Source organism: Rhineura floridana, chromosome 7, assembly GCF_030035675.1.
Source record: "Rhineura floridana isolate rRhiFlo1 chromosome 7, rRhiFlo1.hap2, whole genome shotgun sequence".
Lineage (NCBI taxonomy): Eukaryota > Metazoa > Chordata > Lepidosauria > Squamata > Rhineuridae > Rhineura > Rhineura floridana.
Genome location: NC_084486.1, coordinates 79,481,335 through 79,498,013, shown reverse-complemented (window position 1 = coordinate 79,498,013; position 16,679 = coordinate 79,481,335). Strand labels below are relative to the sequence as shown.

Sequence of the window (16,679 nt, the reverse complement as noted above, 5' to 3'; positions counted from 1 at the left end):
TTTGTGTTTGGTGCGTTACACTTTCTTTGACAGTGCAGTTTTGATGGTTCGGTGTTTTGGCCCGGGCACTCTCATGGGTAAGTGTGATATTAAGTCAGCGTTTCACCTCTTACCAGTCCACTCTTTAGACTTTGTTCTGTTGGAATTTTCCTTTAAGGGTTTGTTTTATGTGGATCGAGCTTTGCCCATGGGGTGTTCTATTTTGTGTTCAGCTTTTTAGCTCTTTAGTACATTCCTTGAGTGGGCTCTTAGGAGGTGAGCTGGCTGTGATGCAGTAGTGCATTATTTAGATGATTTTCTGTTTGCTAGTCCTGCTGCTTCACAGCAGTGCATCCAGCTGATGGGGACGTTTGGGCAGTTGGCAAAGGAGTTAGGTGTGCCTTTGGCCAAGGAGAAAACCAAGGGGCCGTCTCCTGTGCTCACCTTTTTGGGCATTGAGCTTGACTCAGTCATACAGGCTTCTTGTTTACTGGCAGTCAAGCTGTGGGATTTGAAGCGCAATACCATGCAGGAAGCAAGGAAGGTTACACTTAGGGAGCTTCAGGAGTTGGTGGGGCATTTGAACTTTGCGTGCAGAGTCATAGCACCTGGCAGAGCATTTTTGCACAGGATTTGTGACCTGATGAAGGGCCTCACCAAGCCTCATCATCAGGTCAGAGTGACTAGGGACATGAGGGAGGATTTGCTAGTTTGGTTGCTTTTTTTGGAGCATTTTAATGGGGTTTCATTTTGGCGTAGGGATTTACTGCTGGAGGCAGAGTTGCAAGTTCACTCTGATGCCTCTGGGGCTTTAGGCTTTGCGGTTATTTTCAGGGATAGGTGGTGTGCTGAGGCATGGGCAGAGGCATGGGCAGAGGCTGGCATCACTAGGGATTTGACTTTCTTGGAGTTTTTCCCAATAGTGGTTGCAGTGCACCTATGGGCGGCTGAGTTGGCTAACTCTGTGGTGCATTTCTGGTGCGATAACCAGGCCACAGTACAAATTATCAACTCTCTTACTTCTAGGAATGCTAGAGTGATGGTTTTGGTATGTGCCTTTCTAACTCAGTGCCTTACATTTAATAGTCTTTTTCTTGCTCGCCATGTTCCTGGCCTGGACAATGGCATGACGTGTTTTTGGGAGTTGGCCCCTTTGGCCAAGCTTCAACCGGAGCCAATGCCAGTGGCATTGTGGGAACTTGGCAGCTTGAAGCTGAGGAGGACATAATGTGGTCCCTTGCCACCAGCACAAGAAACTCCTATTTGAGAGCGGGTAGGGAGTTCGATAGTTTTTGTCGTAGCAGGGGGTATTCTCTTCCCTGGCCCATACCTGTGGACCGGTTGATGGAATTTTGCGTGGCTGTGCATCGCCAGGGACTTTCAATGAAGACCATTAGGGGTAAGTTAGCGGGAATTGTATTCCTGGCTAAACTAAGGGGTGTGACTGATTCCTCCAGGGACTTTAGGATAAGGAAGGTGTTGGAGGGGTGGTCCAGGGCCCATCCTCCTGCACCAGACACTTGTAGCCCCATTACACCTGAGATTCTGTTGGGTTTTCATGGGCTTTGGCTGTCCTTATGTAGTTCCAGTTATGAGGCAGCCTTATTTCATGCAGTTGCTATTTTAGTGGGGGGGTTGGGGGGGCTTTTCGCATGGGAGAGTTGCTTGCTTCTTTGAGGACTGACAGGTCCGGTCAGACGATGGAGATAGGTGATGTGATGGTAGAAGATAGAGGCGTGCAAATTTATCTGCGCAGGTCAAAGACTGACCAGAGGGGGCGAGGAGCTGTTATTATGTTGGCCTCTTCCTCAGTAGGTGGACTGTGTCCAGTTCAGACCTTGAGTTTGTTTTTGCAAGTCAGGGGTGAGGCTGGGGGCTTCCTATTTTGTCATCAGGATGGTCAGCCTTTGACTAAGTTCCAGTTCTGGTCCATAACCAGATGGGCTTTGTCGTGTTTGGGTTTGGACCCAGGGCTGTTTGGTATGCATTATTTTAGGATAGGTGCAGCTTCCACAGCAGCTGTTTTGGGATTTGGAAGCACAGCAATTCAGGCAGTGGGGCGCTGGAGATCAGGTGCTTTCCATGCTTATGTTAGGCCAATTAAGGGCCCACGTTGATTGTTGCACTAATGGGCATATTGTTAATTGTTGTTTCTATTTTAACAGGTTGGAGGGTGCTGGAGAGAGTCAAGGTACTCGTTTGTGGCAACAGCATGGTGTTCTGGGCCAAGAGGAGGGTATCGCAGACCAGGCATGGAACCCAGTTGGGGCTCAGCCATTGCGCTTTGGTCCAGTGGCTGGGTAGACATGGCATGCTGTGGGAACGCCTCCTGCCAATGCTGTTTGATGCTTCATTGGTGCAGCACCCTCCACAGGTTGTGGTTATACATTTGGGTGGCAATGACCTGGGAATGCTGAAGGGGAAAGCTCTTGTCATTCAGGCTTGCCATACGCAGGAGGTGGCCTGGGACTGTGATTGTTTGGTCCGATATCTCCAGAGGAGGACTTGGAGGGGTGGGAATGATCCCAGAGGCCTGAATAAGGCTAGTCGAAAGGTAAATAGGGAAGTCTGGCTCACTCTTGCTGATCAGCAGGGCAAGGTAATACATCACCCGGACGTGAGGTGTGAGAGGGCCGATCTTTACGGCCAGACGATGTGCATATGTCTGACCTGGGTAACAATCTGTTTCTTTCTGCTCTGCAGAGTGCCCTGCATGAAATAATTTGTTGCAGGTGGGGGAAGAGGGAGTAAGCTGAGGCTTGTCCTCTTCTGTGGCGGATATGTACGGAATTTCACAAGGTAGGGTTTGGTGACCACCCTTAGGCACCCTTTAAGGTGATAGGTGGGTTCTTCTAGGTTGTGCGGCCGGTTGGCAAGATAAGGCTCACCTTTGGGGCTAACCTGTAACACCCACTCAGAGTTGTGCAGCCCTGAGGGGGGGGTGGAGCAGGAAGGCCTCCCTAACCACCCTGCTGGGTTGGAGCTCAGAAGAGGGGATTGGGCTTGGCCCACCCCCTTTTCCCATAGCAGGGTGCCCTCACCCGACTGGGGATGAGATAGGTTCCGCACTTGTCTCTGCAGATCATTTTATTATGCAATCAAGCATGTAATTGGCTTTATTCCAATAAACATGGCCCTTGATTTACCCACACATCATCTTGTCTTGCCTCTTCATTTCCCGGCTATGCGCTGCAATACTATTTTCCCAAACTACATGTTCATTTGTTACATTAGCCTTACAGAGGGTTTTTTCTTCTTAATATTCATGCTACATCAGAAAACTCATCCTGACTTTCCCTCAGAGAACAACAGCTGTTCCACATTCTCTATATGGTACTCTTTCATCATGAAGATTTGATCACCTATTATGTTCTTTAGTAGATGATACTGAACATTAAGCAAAATGAGGTGGTAGTTTTGAGATGGAAGAATGCAGCCATTGCAGACTGCAGGTGGGAAAATGTCATTGTTCAATTCTCCCCCATGTAATGAAAATTCTCTTTGAGTAGGAAATAGTACATCAGGAGGGAAAATCCTAGAATAGACCCCTCTCTCTGCTGTGCCAGCATTCTTCCTGTTAGACAAGAATGTAAACAAAATGTTTTGCACACAGAAGTTGCCAGAGAAATTGCAGTTAGCAGAAGCCCGGAACCGAACATGGGAACTTGTGTGTATAAAATTTACTTTACTGCTGAATTAAGAACTAGTAAAATGCTAGCACAGCAGGGATTGAGTTAGGCTGCATTCAGACAGCAGTTTATTTTGTTTTCCCAATCTTTCCTTACCTGACAATTTCCGCATTTTATTTTATCTTTCACATGACATAAAATCCACTTCTGGAAATCTAGTGGATTATAGTGGAAGTTCAGTGCTCATTTCCATGTTTTTTGCTTCCAGAAAAAAACCATTTGCAACCTCATTAATCTAGAAAATCACAGGAGTGAAGTTATGAAATTTGGGGCATTATACCGGCATACAGTTATTTCCTGCCATTTTCATGGGAGAATCATGGGGGAACAGAAGTACACATGTACAGAAAGGTTGGGGGAGTAGCAACATGTCCAAAGAAGTTCATTGTTCTGTCACACCATGCCCACTGGTGCAAATGAAATTTAGTGTCATGTGCTATATCGGTCAAAAAGTCACAGTACCAAAATGCTGCAGAGTGAAAGGAATGTTTCAAATTGGGACAGAAGTGCTATCATTATAATTAGTAAAACGAATGCAATAAACCCCATAGGTGAATGCAGCTGTAGTCTAAAAATCTCAACAGTGCTAGAAATGACGTTTACACATTTAAGAGCTGCTTCCAGTTCAAGTAAGTAATACAGGTTAGATGGATCAACACTGACTCCATGGAAGTCTACATTGTACATGCAGCATTGTGGCTTTATTACCTAAGGTACATTCAAAATGGTTCTCCACACCAATAGTATCCAAAGTGTGACTTGAGCATGCAGTAAAGGAGATAGACAAACTATTTGACACAAGCAGGAAGCTATCTTGTGAAATTGTTTTTAAAACTTTTGATATGAGATGATAAAAATATAGCTCAGCTATAGCAAAACTGATGCTATTATACACTGAGCATAGAATCAAAAGAGTTCAACCCTCAACAAAGTCAATTGTTCCTCATAAACCACATCACTGACTTTTAACCAGGTATCTCTGCCTTCACTGCTAGAGAAATCAGATCATGTTCCTTGGATTTTAGTTGTTATTATGGGGGGGGGACAAAAAGAAAAAAAGTAGAGGCATAAAACTCTTTTGTGCAAACTGATGAAACTCTACAGGTTTTATTGACTGCATTTGTTTTTGGAATGGCATCCAAGGTTATAAGTCTCAGCCGATTCAAAGAGTTTCGACCAGCCAAATAATATTGCTTCAGTGGTTTCAGCTATGCAGTGTCATCCATCGTAAAATAAAATATATTGACATCTTAATATTGCACTCATATTTATAAATATTTTCAACTTTAGGGATCCAGCAACATCAATAAAACACCAAGGCAGATTTGTTAAAACCATAGAAAAATATACTTAATATGAAAAAGGAAGGACAGAAGAAATTTGACATGTAAATTTGATGTCTTCTAGTTAGGATATTCATGCAGGTAGAAACAGTCATTCTGGACTGACTATAGCTGAAACAATATTCCGACCTCTACATTAAAATAATGGATTTTCTAGAAGTCAATAATAAAAACCAGACATCTCATCTGGCTTTTGAAATCTTATCCCAGCAGGAAGCTATATGCTGCATAACATGCCAAGAGCAGCACACCACACACCCTTCCGCCCATTTGCCAACACTGCTGTATCACCAGCAGCTGCCAGGGAAAAAAAGGAAGAAGCTTGGTTGATTAATGAAGGGAGTCAGTTTGAGGGGATGTGAAGCCTGACTAGGGGTGGGCGCTGAGTGGCGGTGATGTTTGGGAAGGCAGGTTCAATCTGAATTCAGAATGCCATGGAAATTACTCAAGATAATCCCCATTTTTTTTCTTTTTGCAAACTGTTTACCTTATTTCTGAGTCATTCCTATTTGTACTAGGCTGAATTTGTCCATCACTAGCATAGCATGGTCTCCTCCTGCATGGTCCAGGCTTCTTGTGTTACTCTGACATCATGGGAATGAGTTGTGCTCATCCTACATCACTGAGATTATACAAGAACCCAGTCCCAGAATCATAGGATTTGAATGCTCCACAGTCTATTCCAATTTGTTGCCCAAAAGTCAGGGAAATCATTTATGTAACCAAGGTTGGAGTGTGATCCCCAAACCTAGAGATGGTTTGCTGGAAGAAAGGATCAGCAAAACAAGTAGCTCCAGGCAAGTGCAACCACATATCGAACCATAAACTACTGGTGAAAGCATCCCTTCTACCTTGACCCATTCTCATTACTGGGTGGCTTGACCTGGGGGAAAATGTTACTGCTGGGTGAAGAATGTCCTCCCACTTTCACAGCACCATCCACAAGCAGTGCTGTTTGATGACATCTGGGAAGGCAGGCAAAAAAATTGGGAGGAGGTTTAGTTGTTGCAGCATCTGTTTATAACATACTCTTTCCCCATAAATGTTTCTAGTCTGTGGTTAGCTGAGCCACTATGCCCCCTTGAAATGCAACATGTGAATGATACTATGTCACAACAAGCATAGTGTCAGATGCACTGTATGTGTTGGAGATGGTGCTCATCCCTTTTGGGAGGTGGACAGACGGTTGCCCAATCACAGCTAAAATCTTGGATTTCTGCATTGATTTCTGTGGTCAGCTCTCACTTTTGTCCTTGGGGACATTAAAAAATAGCTTCTCAATGTAAACCAGTAAGTAAGTGTGTGTGTGTGTGTGTGTGTGTGTGTGTATTTCTCTCCTCCATCGTCTTTTGCTTCATTTCTCTTAGAGGAAGAAAGAGAAGAAAATAACTGGAGCAAAAAACAACAAAGAAAGAGACAGACGTATTATCCATCTTTCACTCTCCTCACCTCATCTGCACTCCTTATTTCTATGTCAGTTAACCTCTTCTGTCCACCTGTCAGCTGATATTCAGGACTTTTCTTTCCACCTTCCTTTTCACTCTTCCCCCCAGGCAAAGATCCACAACAGGAGGGATGGAAGAAAAAAGGGGAAATGTTGGTGTTTCTGGTCAGCTGTTTAACCCCTCCTTCTCAGTCGCTCCATTTCCACCCAGCCATTCCCTTTTCCAGGATATATTTAATCCCCATGGTTTTCTTTTCCAACTGAGCTACTGAGCATAAGCAGTTTTTTTTGGGGGGGGGGCATTTCTATAGAATTGATTCTAAAACTTCTACAAACTTCTACAAATGTTTGTACTTCTACAAACATACAGGTTCCTCCAAGCAGGCTGATACCTCCCTCTTGTTGTGAAGTGAGCATTAGTAGGAGAGTTACACAGAGGTACACATGACTCTGTATACATATGTCTGTAAATTGCAACACAGGAATGCTTTTGCAAGTACTGTATATATTTCACTCATTTATGTCACTCTCCACTGCCATGTACACTGTATTCATACACGAACATGTCCTATATCCTATGTTGAAAAGATAATGCTGCAATTCTTCCTCAGACAGCTTGAAATTCTGTACAAGAAAATATTCAGCTATATATCTTTTTACTCTCTGTTATGAATTATCATCTCCTCCTTCTCCTTTCTATCAATTCACTAGTCTCCTTTTTGTGAGACTGCAGTTTTGGTGTGATACTTCACAAGTATGTTTGTGTAGATGTTTTTTAAAAAGAAATTGTATACAGGGAAAAAACCAACTGTGATAACTTCCATGAAAAGAATCTTATTTGTCTTTAAAATAAGCTATGTATACCTATTAAGGTCAGGCTTTGCCACTTATTTTCTTTCAAGTGAATCAGCAGAGATTAGCAGAGATAGCCACAACTGGAGATGGAGTATCAGATGAAACAAGTTGGACCTAGAACTGAAGACTACACCATTTTATTGGGAAGATATGACACATTTTAAGTCTATGAACAGTATTCAACAACATTATTGTGCTAGTGCAAAGCTGTGCACTACCACAACAGGTTTTTCCCCCTTTATCTCCCCCCACACCTGTCCCATGCCATCCCAAAATCTGTTCCAGAGGGCTGGGGGAAACCTCAGAACGTATTTAGGGAATGGGCAAGGGGAGGAGAGGGAGAGAACATTCCATTACGCAAGGAAAAATCCCTGTGCTGATGGAATGTTCACCTTAGCACTACACTGATTACAACACTATGATTTTAGGATATTTTCCCATGTTTTGCTGAAGACTCCTAGCCCAAAACAGTTAAATCTTATACATCTTTATGCCATAATTGCATTGTCTGCAAAGCATTTCCTAAACCACAATAGCATCAGAGTTTCTGACCTGTCTGTGCACCTTCTCAGCTATCACTATCTTCTTGTTTTCCTGCTTCCATTACCGTATCTATTATGCTTGATACAGCCTCCTCTCTATCTACTAAGCCAACTTCACTAGCATTAAAGCTGCAAAGCCACTGTAGGAGTTGATGACCTCCAAATTCATCAATTTTTCCTCAGAAGGGAGAAGAAGAAAGCTGTATCTGAGCTCATCACCATGGACTGGCCTCTAACCTGAGGGTTCAACAACATACCTTCTACTTATCACGTGCTGTGAGCAAACTGACTTTAATTTGACACACAAGTTTAGCTTAGTGCTAAATCCAAGCAGTGTGCAGTTGTGCTTTGCTCTCTCAATAACCTGGTTTTGCAAAGATATACAGCTTTACAAGAGGATGAATATACTATTTTTCTGTTGCTTTTAAAATCAGGCAACACCTCTCCTACTCAGAAGCCAATAACACCTTGTCTTGAAAACACATTGAGCAATACTATACATATTAATCATGTCCTCTAAGTGTAAAAAAGGAAAAGACTGAAGGATTAAGGCATCTGCAGCCCATTCATTTTACACATTCAGCAGCACAGCAATTAAAAATGAAAGGTTTGGAAGATATGAAAGCAAAATTTAATACAGGCATGCAGGACAAGAGAAAACAAAACCTAGGCCCACAGGAAATAATCAATATCTGATGAGAAGACACGGTGCTATTAATAGTATGAAAGTGCTGGCAGATATTATCAACTGGAGTTTTATTAATTAACTGGAGATGCAAAGATACAATGGTGCTAGGAAGCACAAAGAACAAGTGTACTGATTCCTTGGAAAGAACACTGTGCAATTTATGAGGACACAACATCTAAATTAGCCAGCAGCTCAGTGACTCAAGCAAAAATATTTTCCCAACCAACATAATTCTTTTCTTCCCTTCCATTTTCATATCCATCAGGATTTCTACTTGTCCCATGCAGTTCTAAAATCAAATACTTGGAAACCTTTAACTTCAAAACCCATATAGAATAATAAAAAAATGTTTCCTGCAAACCAATTGCAAGAAGGCTTTTTGAGAACTTGCTGTGTAATCCTATGTATGCTTATTCAAAAGGAAGGTTCATTGTACTCAGTGAGGTTTACTACCTAGTGACTGTTTTTAGGATTGCAGCCTTATTTAAAATAGGCCAGGGGCTAAATGTGGCCTTCCACGCCTCTCCAAATAGCTTGCAAAACTCTTATTAGGCTATGCCCCTTCCCAATCCATGCCGCATCCCCTGGCTACGCCCTTTGATAATCCTGCTCTGTACCCTCATTGAGTGTTTTTGCCTGGCCGGCATGTATCATTGAATCGTGATAATGCCTCTTTCGTTCCTGGATAGAGGATGAAGAGATGTGTGTAGGGTGTGGGTCTCTATAGAACCCTTGACGTTTACTGTACAAAGCCATACTTATTGCTCTATCCACTTTTGCTTCAAGTGCTGCCCGCAACCAGAATGTAGCCCTCAGGTTGAAAAAGTTTCCCCACAGCAGCTTGAAAACACACAAACTCAGCCACATTTCTCCCAAAAACTTCACACTCCTTCCAGGGGATAACTATCCATTTTTTCCTATCCCATTGCAACAGTGTGCTATAACAAGACCAGACCAGATAAGAAATTTATTGGACATTTGGGATTCTCTCTTCTGGAAACTTGTTGACAATTAACTATGCAGGCAGAATCCTTAGGCAGAATTGAGGAGCTGAGATTTACCTCCTCCCCTCCCCCTTTCTCCACTGTCATAAATCACAGGACCAGGTGGCACCATATTTCAGCAAGATGAGAGTTATTTGCCTGTAAACAGGTTTTCTGTGGCTATTATATCTCCAAGGTTTATACTCCTCGGTATTATTAGATTATTGTTTTCTATTATTATAGATTGATCCAAAGAAGATGTTGTAATTTACCCAAATAAAACCCCAATAGTGACTGATCAGCAGCTTAAATGGTAAATAATGTTTTCTTCTTTATGTCTCATAAAACCCTCTGGGAACAACAGATTCATTTATTGTTGGGAACATCTTGTTTTAAAAAACCCACAACCTGTACTTAAATAAAATGAGAGACAAAAGGTGGAATATAGCAGCATTAAAGAGAAAATTGACATTCACAGACCACGACAGACAGTTTTCAAAATATGTCTATGTGCATTCAGATGTAGCACATTACTTAAGGAATGCTGGTAAAATAGATATTAGAATCACAGAATTGGAATACTGTAGAACTGACAAAGATCTGACAATTTTCTCATTTAGCTGTTAAACTGAAGCAAGTTGTGTACACCAAAGCACCCCCAACAGATTAGTGTAAACGAAACAAAATATAAAACTTAAGTTAAAAACACTTTAGGTCCATGGCTTTCAATAAGACTACCAGTCATCTTTGCTGGAACTTACAAGTAAATCTGGTTAGTATCGAGCTGTAGTTCAACTTATGTACCTTGTATTTAAATACTTTGTAGGTTGGTTTCCCTGACTTTATTCACATATCACTTAGCAGAGGGGAGTCTTACGTTTGCAGCAAACAAAGATGTCCAGGCATAAAGTACAACTTGCATGTCTTCCTACTAGAACTTACTCACCACACAATTAACTCACATTTTTGCTCATTATAATCATAAGATGACTGAAAGACTCAAGGAAGAATCTTCTGAGGAGAAAGTCAAAACAAAACACCAGTATCACTATCATCATTACTGTTGACAATCTACACGTGCATTCTCAAGTTGCTTTTTAAAAATTAGAACTTCCAACACTTCCTCTTTCTGTCCATCTTCTTTATTTAATTTTTGGAATGCTATTGGTTCTGTTGTATCATTTAACTCTTAAGTCTCCCTTACCATAGACTTCCATAGAATGCATCCACAAATATGCCAGCCAAGTACCTTACAGAGCAATTAATGCAGCTAGTTTATTACTTAGGCTACTGTGACTAAAAATTAGCTATTACTGGGGGGGAGGCGTAATTAATATGTCCATGTTTCCCAAAATAAATTTCAAGTGTGCACAAGTGATTATAATAGTCATTAGTGATGGTGAAACTGGTCTGGAGCTCAAGGTGGTATACATGGCTCCCCCCTCCACATTGTATCCTGATAACAACCCTATGAGACAGGTTAGGCTAAGACCCTGTGACTTGCCCAAGGTCACCCAGTGAGCTTCATAGCTGATCAAGGACTTAAACTTCGGTCTTCCACATCCTGGTCTACCACTCTAACAACTGCACCCATCCTGAATACTCCACTTCACAATTCCCTCCTCTTCCTCCTTCATCCAGTTTTCTACTTTTCATGGAACATGTTCCAACTTCATTGTGCTATGTTTGTACCTCCCTCCCTTAAATTATTTTTTCATAAAGGTGTTTTTTGTCTTTTGTTTGGTACTTGTGCAAACTTTTTAGTTTCAACAAGCCGGCTGATACCTTCCCCTTCTGCACGGATGGTATCACTATGCCTTCATAAGAAATGGGTTTGCTATCAGTATATAGGATATATGTGGGTGCAAATAAAAATGTTTGTGTGTGCCATAGGAAGTGAACAGGGCCAGCCCAAGTAATTTTGCTGCCTGAGGCAAAGAACAAAATATATAAATTACCTCAACAGTGGCAATAGGATAGTGTCCTCCATGGCACTTGAACATAGCAAGCTAGCTGAAGGGGTGCAAGGCAGGCTATGTGTAACACACAGCTTTGCCCTCCAACAGAGAGCAATGCTGCTCCCAGCAAATGGTAGGACTGGCCCTGGAAGTGAAGCCTCTCCCAAATCATTTTTACCTCTCTCAAAAATTATTGTCTGTCCCTAGTCCACATTTGTTTTCTACAATTAATGGTTTGTTCATATGTACATGGGGAGGAAAAAAATAACCACCCGCTTTTTATGAGTATTTCCACATTACAAATCCTTTGCAAATTATTGCTCAGTGGGGTGTTCATACGATTAAAACCTTCCACGCTTTGGGATGTATTTTCTTTGCAGGATTTTGTCAAATCCTTTTCAGTTAGCTATTGGAGTACTTAAAAGGCAAGCAACTTTAAATACAATCTGGCCTCTATAGTTGTCGTTCTAACATCTTAATGAGCTGCTTTCCTTTCTCAGCAATGAGTTTATTCTCATTCAAGAAGAATAAAAATGACTTCAGGATTCGTACCATTTATCCACACCTTGTGTATTTTCAATATGGCTGAATCAAACTTCTTTCCAAACTTCTTGCATTCAGCACAGTTAAAGAGTATGCAAATCTGAAAACAACCAGTTCCCATGTCTGAAATGTTGCCATTTTTAGAAAGAACAAAAATTTGGCAATGTTTTAAGATAACTTGTTATCACCTAATAATAGTGTCACATGCACAGGTAATAATTGCACTGCTAATTTCCTGACTTTCTATGGACATGTTTCATCAAACATCCTGTAGTTTTTTATTCTCCTGGATCCAGGCACTCCTAGATTTAATTCAGTATGTGTATTGTTTGTGAATGGGCCTGATTTTATTTTTAATGAAGGGTTGTATAGAGATGTTTTAACCAATCAACCATGTCCACCCCATAATATTGCAATGTAAAATAGGCAAGAGGGTGAAAACATTTTCAAAGGGCAATTCAGGAAAGGAGCCAAAAGGCAAGCAGCAAATTGTAGAAAGTTGGAATGGAGAGTGGTCTACTGCTTCCTCATCTGAGTGAGGGCACAAGGATGACACAGGGTTTCCCTTTGCAACCCTGTTGGCTGGGCCCATGGGATCACTGCCCCTCCTGTAGCGTCGCTGAGATTTTCCTCATGCCATTTCAGCAGACCACAGAGACCAAAGCTTTAGATTGGGGGAAAGTATGGCAATGTTTACACCATTTCCACATACACACTGAATTTGTAAGGAGGGAAAGAAGCAGGGTTGCAATGGCACGCTATTTCCCCACCATCTGTGTGTTCATCTGAAGTTGTTCATACAGCTCTATGCAGTACAACCTTACACACATAGACTCTGTACTTATGATCAGGGACCTGGCCATTTGCATTGTTCCCAAATGTGCATAAATTGTACATCTGTGGATGTCTATACACACCGTCATCTGGAGATGGAATACATGGAGATGGGAGTGAAGACAGGGATAGCACTCTCCATACCCATTCACTGAATGAATGATAAGCTCTATAGTATTATCACTGTGTACATGACAGATTGGCATTGGTCTAAAAGTAGGATGAGAATCAGAATATTAAATTCTGTGAACATTAAAAAAGAAGGTTCAAGACATTCTAAATTGTAAACTGCTTGTTTTTGTTTGTTTGTGAATTATTAACATTGGTAACACTGTGTATATTATAAGTAACCAATCAAGAAAAATGTTGTGTCAGGATTAAACCAAACACATGTTTTCACTTACCTTGCGCTTATTAGTTGGACAGACATAGAGGTAACTAAGAATGGTCTTCAGACCCACTTTGTCATTCAGCTTTTCATATGTTGTCCCATAATCCGTTGACCTGTAATTGCAGAGAAGTTTAGTAAGTAAGCAAAAGTAAGATGTAAACTATTTGGCTGCTTTCCAACTTTAGACTCGCAGCAAAACAGCTCTCTGGAGCTTTCTGAATGATTCGTGTAGTATATAATGACACTTAATTATGTACACATGCCATCATGTGAGTGGTTAACATTTGCATTTAAATTGGATTAGGAAAAATTAAAATTGCATCCTCCCGATGTCATTGCAAAGTAAACGCCTACAATAAGAAATGTTAATCTAGTTCTAAGAGGTGGTGGTAATGTTTATCGTAAATGCCAAGTGTCATGACAACAAGAGAATGAGTAACTTCTTTGCCAGATATCAATCTCTGCCTTAGGATCATGTTGAGATAACATAATGCATTCATCCCTGGCAAGCCAAGTAGTACAGTTCAAGATGTTTGTTCAGAAAAGAAAAAGCTTCCTCATATTGGGAAAAAAATGACAGCTTAGCAACAACTTCATTGTCCTATTTTTGTGGGCCATTTAGCTGTCTGTTCATACAACTATGGTTATTACAGAGGTGGCTACCCAATAAAATGGATATCTTGCTAAGTGTCAAAGGGCTGGTATACATGACTTGATTCCTCTTCCTGTGTTTATTTAAATATGGTGATGGAGGGCGAGTATCTGGATAAAAGAACCATGCTTTTCCAATAGAAATCTGCTTAGTTTAATACTATATATCTTACAGTCCCTGATAATGAGGGTTCTCCCTCAAAATGCAGTGGCCACATGGAATTGTTGTAAATGACCCTGGTTTTGCTCTTCATAATATGCTGGATGTGGGATTATTGACTTTATTTCTGTTCAGCCTATTTTTGTGCAACTTAGGCATTTGGATACTACACTTGTACTGCAAAGTTAAGACATCACTAATTAACCACACCAGTTTCTACACATCTGAGATAGAAATGGCTCCTGGGATGAGAACATAACATCTAGCCACACTTGAACCCTATTACCACCTCTGTTTAGATATTAAACACTGGGAATAAGTCATGTACATCCCCTTCTTGTCAGCTTCCAGTGGATTAGCTAAGCATTCACTTGCAGCTTGACATTTCCCAGCATATCTGAGTGAACAGTGGCATACATTAAATTTAGAAGTGATATTTGTCTGCACAAAATCAGATATTTGAAAAAGGCACAAGGTCATCTGATTAACTGAGACCAGAGGCACCCTGGATTTTTAGCAATGCTGCAGGACAACAGTTAAGCACAGACAACACAGTATTCAAGAAGTTGGGTCAAAAGCTCACAGGCAAATGTATTCATGGGTAATAATGACTCAAGCTACCAGTTCACTGCAGCAGTTTGTGCATCAATAAACCATACAATCATTTTGGCTTCTTCAGTAGGTCAAGACGTGATGACCGCTTTGTGTAGCTTATATCTTGTTTTCCAGCAATGATTACACTGAATAGATTGTCTGAATTGTTCATTACAGGAATAAATAATTATTTGGCATGTGAAACCATGATTGCACAGATTAAGCAGAAATATACCAAATAGTAATTTGTGCTCATGACAAAAGGGTTCAGACAACTAGACAATCAAAGACATAATTCAATCTTAGCTGAGGGACAACCAGCTTGTCAGTGCAGAGAGTAGCTATGTGAACTAGCTACCATGTGAGTTGAACAGGGTTTTTTCTCTTTCTCTAAAAGACATATTTCATGATAATCTTATGCATTTGCCAAATTGCCACCAATTGATTTCAGTGTATGACATCTAATATATATATATTTCTCCAAATCCTTTTTTAGTTTGTTCAGAATCATCAATAGTTTCTCTCCAACCAATTTCCAAGGCAACTGGATTAAATTATTTTAAATGTTTAAATAGGTTTTTATTTTATTTTTACTTGTTTTGTTTTAACTTTTTTCTATTTGTTGCCCTGGACTTCTTTGGGAAGAAGGGTGAGATATAAATTTAATTAATTAATTAATTAGTAATCTATCCTCACCCTTATCTAAAACATCACGATTATAGAAGAATGACGTTTCAATAGAGATCACTGAGGTGTTTTACAAAGATATATTTTGAAAATGAATTCATTAGCAGTCATAAGATCAGGAATCCTTCTTAATGGCTTTCAATAATTTCAATATTTTTATCCTAAATACCTAAAAGATGCTTACCCATACACATTATGCTTTTAATAATTTTATTCCAACTGCCTAATAATCACACACCTGCACTCATACCCCCTGCAACTCCATTTCCCTCTTTACTTATTATTCAAGAAGCCACAAGAACATTCTTCATTTTAATATGTATACAAGTTAGTTATAACCACCACAAATGAAAAGAGGAACCCAGATCATCCAACGCAAAGACCTTACAAACTACCCTGAAATCATCGGATCATGACAAAATCACTCAAACTGCTCCTTCCAAGTTTTAAAGCCTCACAATTCCATAAAGGTCTTAGACTTGTGTACATTTTACAGTGAAGGGGAAGTGTTTATAGAAGGCAAAGGGGCACTAGTCTTCCTCTTACTATAGGAATACTTCCCAAGATGAAGACTATCAATCACAATAATGAGAGAGAGGCTCTTGTGTAAGCAATTAGCAGACTGAGGGCCCAGTGTGGCCCCAGAGTTCCCCTCTGCCCTCCAGCATAATCACTGATCTCAAGAATGCCTCTTATTGTGCAACCCTCTACCATTTTCTAAGAGCTTTTTGGTTGTGTCACGGAGCATGGCAAAGAAAGGTTCCTATCAAAATCTCTGTTGCTGATCATGCTAGTAAATAATTATTTGCTTCTGTCATGACAAACATGGGAGCAATTTGCTCATGGGTGGCTGGTGGCTCTTTGTTCAATTCAGAATATGGTCCCACTTAAATACCAACAATGATTATAGCAAAGACAATTTCAAATTATCAATTGTTTGAAATTCAGAATATTCAAATCACAGGGTTTTTTTAACTATACTATCCTAAACCATTTGAAAAATCCATATTATTATTGTTTAAAGTAAAGGTTATTGCTAATTTTTCATCACATTGGTGACTATGCTATCTACCTTCATCTTTGAAGTCATGCCTAGACTGTTAAATGTGAATGAAGGCAAGCATCTGTGCACCTGGCAGAGAGATGTAGTCTGACTGCTTAAGATCCAAGGGCAGGCTGAAAGGTAATGGTCTGGGGGCATGGAGGGGAAATCTGATTGCATCTGCTAGCAACAAATTGCCTATAGAGCTGGACTAGACCCCCCACACACACACACACAAGGAGAGGGGGGTAGTGGCTGGTGCCCATTGAAGGCAAGGAGCCAAATACAGTAGCAGA

The 16,679-nt window shown here is 40.8% G+C and overlaps 1 protein-coding gene across 1 annotated transcript in view; it reads right to left on the bottom strand.

Annotated features, from left to right (window-relative positions):
- SORCS1 (sortilin related VPS10 domain containing receptor 1) overlaps positions 1 to 16,679 on the bottom strand; it is a 630,164-nt gene that overhangs the window by 320,138 nt on the left and 293,347 nt on the right. Inside the window, exon 3 of the mRNA XM_061636065.1 lies at positions 13,263 to 13,362. Within this exon, the coding sequence (XP_061492049.1) occupies positions 13,263 to 13,362 (100 nt within the window). The remainder of the gene's footprint in view (positions 1 to 13,262; positions 13,363 to 16,679) is intronic.